This window comes from Tupaia chinensis, unplaced genomic scaffold, assembly GCF_000334495.1.
Source record: "Tupaia chinensis unplaced genomic scaffold, TupChi_1.0 Scaffold000168_1, whole genome shotgun sequence".
Lineage (NCBI taxonomy): Eukaryota > Metazoa > Chordata > Mammalia > Scandentia > Tupaiidae > Tupaia > Tupaia belangeri.
This window is the reverse complement of record NW_006159643.1, coordinates 2,589,185-2,594,164: the sequence shown is the minus strand read 5'-3', so window position 1 is coordinate 2,594,164 and position 4,980 is coordinate 2,589,185. Positions and strand designations below refer to the sequence as shown.

Here is a 4,980-nt window from a genome sequence, read left to right as displayed (position 1 = left end):
GTTTTGGGGAAAAGAAAGAATACACACACATACACCTCTACCTCATTCTCCCTATTCGGAGATGGTGAAAAGTGGGGAATTTTTTAATAGTTACAATGTAATGATGAATGCTGAAAAAAATGAATATGTGTATACCCTTGATTTGATTATACACTGTATGCATGCTTTTAAAGCCATACTGTATCCCACAAAAATATATATTGAATATATTCACAGCAGAAACCTTCATTTTAAATAAATATAGAGTTCAATCAATAGATTAATACAGAATAGATTTAAGAAACATACTTGTATTAAACCATATGCTGGTTCATCAAGAAGATTTTCAAAAGACTGTGAAAGACTCTTATTCTGACAATTGACAAGAAGTATTCTTTTATCCTGTGGAGATCTGTAATGAAAAGAGAGACTTGTAGAAAATACTAGCACACAGCACCGACTAGTACCTGAGCAATTACTGATGCACTGGCACCTTTCCTAAACAAAAATGAAAAAAAAACTTCAATGACCAATTCTAAAATCATTTTCTATAAATACAGTATTAGCAAATATCTAGTAACTGTTTTAAATGAGCTCCAAAACTACATGAAACATGAAATGTTAAATTAACAAATACTAAATTAATAAGTCTTATATAATAAATATGAAACAAACACAAAGTATATTTTTATTCTAGGTAAATCCAAGAGGAGTAAATTACAATGAACCTAAGTTCTTATACTATAAACTCTAACAATATATCTGCCTTTATTACCATAAAGAAAAAAAGAAAAAATAAAGAAAACCAAAACACATTTTAGGAATCTTTTGTATATTATATGTATAATAAACTATGTCTTATTTAGAAAGGGCTTCCAGCTTTATTCCATAGCATGGTAGGACTGGAATATAAACGGTGTTAAAAATATAAGATACAATAAATACATTAGTTACTTGGTAATGAATATTAATCACCTAACTATAATTATAAACACACATGAATATATTTAACAAAATTATTACATACAGTTCAGGTAACAGCATGTTTTTATTTCTTGCTTACTAAGCTCTGGAAGCAAGGCTCTCTCCACAACTCTTAATAACTACAGAATAAACAAAACATTTTCCAAATAGACATCTAACACGAAATAATTAGACAAATTATCCAATCCTTTTCCACTAAGTAAGTTTTATAACTTAGTAAGTCAGTTGTAATAAATCTACAACTTTTTCGTGTTTAAAATAAAAACTGAATGTGTTATTTTGCTGCTATACGCCTCTACTTTATTATAAATGCTCAGATAAGATCTTTAATAACAGTTATCTCTTCTCAATTTTAACATAACAGGATGCAATGGTAATGCTAGAGGGGATATGAAATCCAAAACAGGATCTTACTCTTACATACAGAAACAGCACCCTATCTACAGAGACAATAGTAGCTAATAAGTCCCTTGGTTTTTTAAAAGAAGCTGAGGGTGAGTCACTTGAGGTTTGAAAAAAATACTTTTCAAACATTAAATTTTCATTAAACATCTTTCTGAACATTTTGGAGGGGGAGACACAATATGAAGACATAGGGATTCTCACAAGGAGTTTCTTTATGATGTCAACTTTTTTTTAAGAATTATTTTTATTTAACTTTATTTGTTTTAATTTGATCAGAGAGGGACAGAGAGAGAGAGAGAGAAAGAGAGAGAGAGAGAGAACAAGCCACCAGGCCTAGGACTCAAACTGTGATTGGACACGTGGGAGTCCAGCGCCCTTAATCACCATGCCACCTGCTAGCCCCTATGATGTCAACATTTAAATGTAGTATCAAAAATGAAGTAGCTAATATAGAAATAAGTTTTATCTACAGGCACAGTGCTGCTTGTGCTGTGGTTATTATTTTGTTTCTAACAATATATTAAGTATAATTACTTTAAAATCCAAATCAAAAATTATCTAGTCAAAACACTGCCTATGTGTGTAGAGGGGAAACAAACATGCAGCCTTCAGTTATCATGGTTCAGCTAATTCTATGGCTCTATACCTAAAACAGTGGCCACTAAACGGGAGATAGAAAGATGAAGGACTGCCTTACAATAAGCAACCACACACATTACTTTCAAAGGGACTATTTCATTTTAAACCAAATATTCTATGATCAGGGAAGGAGTAAGTGAAGCTTTAGGACTGATGCAGGAAGTTGGGATGCACCAGCCCAATACCCAACACAGAACTCAATTCTTCATCTCATGTTCACAAAGAATTAGAGACAGTGACACAGACAGGGGATAGTAAAGTGGAGTTTAGGCAGGGGGGGGGTCCTAGAAGATGGGCTGCTGAACAAGAAGTAAGGTGAGAGGTTTTTTATCTTGGTCACAAAGGGCTTTGTTTGGGCAGCACAAATTGGCTAGCAACCCAATGAGGCTAAAACCGAAAGGGTTTCTTGACTACTCTTCTTTTTTATCTCTATAGTAATCTTTTTTTTTTTTTTTTTGAGAGGTTGTTGCTATAGGGCATGTGCGCTCGCCAGACAGACAGAGACATAGAGACAGAAAGCGAGAAATCACCCCCCAGAGGGGATGGCCATGCCGCAATTCCTCCTCCTCCATTCTCCTCTCGGGATCTTGGGCACACACGCACACGTGCCCAGCATGAGTTTAAGCCACCGGATCCAGGACTCAAACCGTGGTCGACCACATGGGAGTCCAGCGACATAGCCATTATGCTAACTGCTGGTCCCACCTCTACAGTGATCTTTGACACCAAAATATGACTCTGAAAACAGCATTTGGTCTAGGATTACTGCTCTACATACATGAAATGAGACCCTCATGGCCAACAACTAGTAGAATACAAAATTGGAATAATATTTAAAAATTTTGAAAACTAGGAATTCCATTTACTTGAACCATACCTAACAAAAACAAAGACCTTCAACCATGGTTCAAGTCCTGGACCTGGTGGTTTCAAAAATCACACCGGGCGTGTGTGTGTGTGTGTGTGTGTGTGTGTGTGTGCATGTGTGCCCAAGATCCCAAGGCCATCTCCCCTGAAGAGGAGAGGAGTGATTTCTCACTTTCTGTCTCTGTCTCTTCAGTGAGCATACACACCCTATAGCAAAAAATCTCTTAACAAAAGAACGAAGGCCTTTAAAAATTCTCCTTATGAAGCTTATAGTGCGAGATGGCTTATATAAATTCAGAACGTTTTTAATTTCCCAAGGGCATGTGTATTCACCAGAGAAAGAGAGAGAGAGAGGGAGAAAGCACCCCAATGGGGCAGGGCATAAGCATGACACAATCCCTTCTTCTTCATTTCCCCATGCTGATTTGGGAAATACACACACTGCCACCAGTGTGCTTTTTAATCTGCTGGGTCCAGGATCTGAACTGCATGGTCAGCCATGTGAGATCCTATTCCCTCAACACCAGCCCACAGGGCTGGTCCTGGACCTTTTTTTAAAAAATATATTAGTGATAATTCATTTGGAGTATCTTTATTATACCACTTGGACTTATTACATAACCTCAGGTGAGCCATATGGCACCATATAATTGGACATAATTTTTAATGAAAAAGACAATAGTGAGACTGATTTTTTAGCCTAGATTATAGAGAGGCCTTGGAGATAAAGTATTTGATGAGTTTTTCTTTCACATTTCAGACTATTCATGAGACAAAAAGTAAGCTATCCCCTCCTCCAATGTCAAAGGTGAAAATACAAAGGAGAAGGAGCTCTATTAAGGAAGTAGCTTTTTTAAAAGATTTATTTACTTCTGTTTATTGCTATAGAGTACAAGAGCTCACCAGACGAAGAAAGAGAGAAAGTGAGAAAGAAATGCACCAGTTTCGGGACTTGAACCGTTGCCAGCCCTGTGGGAATCTAGCATCTTAACTAATCATGCCACTTGGCAGACCCAGGAAGTAGCTTTTGAAGTAGTCACGTCAGAGAACGCCATCTCCTGCCCCAAGAATATAGTCACAGCTTGTTTGACCGTAACTTAATAATTAAGCTCAGTGTGAAGAGAATAAACTACAGGGAAGTCAGTCTCTTAACCTAGCTTTTTCTCTTTGACTAGATGACTAAAGGCCATGATTACTCATCCATGTTCACATCTTGTCCCACTTTACCTCCTCAATTTTATTCCCTGCCAGAATTTTAATTACTACTACTCATGAAGGAAAAAGCAACGACGACAACGACGACAGAAAAAAATTAATATAGAGCCAGCCAGGTGGCATGGAAGTTAAGATGGCTGGATTACACATGGCCAACCACATGGTTTGTGTCCCAAACCCAGTGGCTTAAAAAACACACCATAAGTATGTGTGGACAGCCCCAGAATCTTGAGGGCAGGATGGAGGAGAAGGGATTGTGGTGTGGTCATCCTACCTGGAGGATGTTTTCGCACTTTCTTTCTCTCCCCACTCCCACCCCATCTTTCCCATGTGAGCATGCACACCCTATAGCAAATTTTAAAAACTTATGTTATTCTATATGCCCTACACTGCCACACATGCCTTTTTCAGAGTGATTACAGCTGAAATTTTTTCATTTATTTAGTTGATATTGTTTGTCCCACAATATCACCAAGTTGATAAAGACAAATTACTGTTATTTTTCAGAATATAGAAATGCTATGTCTAAGACATAATAGGCCTTTAAACACACACACACACACACATACACAATTTCTTGAATGAAGAGAAGAAAAAGACATGTAGAAAGAAACACCTTTCCTACACCTGCATGTTTCCAAGGGGAATAAGTCACTTCTAAAGAAACTCTCCTTTCTAGGGACCTACTTGAGATTGGGAGAGTAAAGTTGGCATAATCCCTTCCAGGCTCTTTCTTTCTCTTTAATCTATCAACACAGAAGGAGCTTTCCAATCTGCTCTCATTCACATTAGAAGTGGTCCTCTTAGTGTTCTCACTAGAGGACAGAAATGACAATACCTGGTGAGTTCAAAACTAATTTGAAGTGGCGGAAGCCGCGCGGGGCGCCCGGC

General features: G+C 37.4%; 1 protein-coding gene across 2 annotated transcripts in view; it reads right to left on the bottom strand.

Annotated features, from left to right (window-relative positions):
• Positions 1-4,980, bottom strand: part of TBC1D15 (TBC1 domain family member 15) — an 80,863-nt gene that overhangs the window by 35,064 nt on the left and 40,819 nt on the right. For both annotated transcript variants that reach the window (XM_006146195.3, XM_006146196.3), the window contains exon 6: positions 289-391. In XM_006146195.3, coding sequence (XP_006146257.1) covers positions 289-391 — 103 coding nt within the window. The remainder of the gene's footprint in view (positions 1-288; positions 392-4,980) is intronic.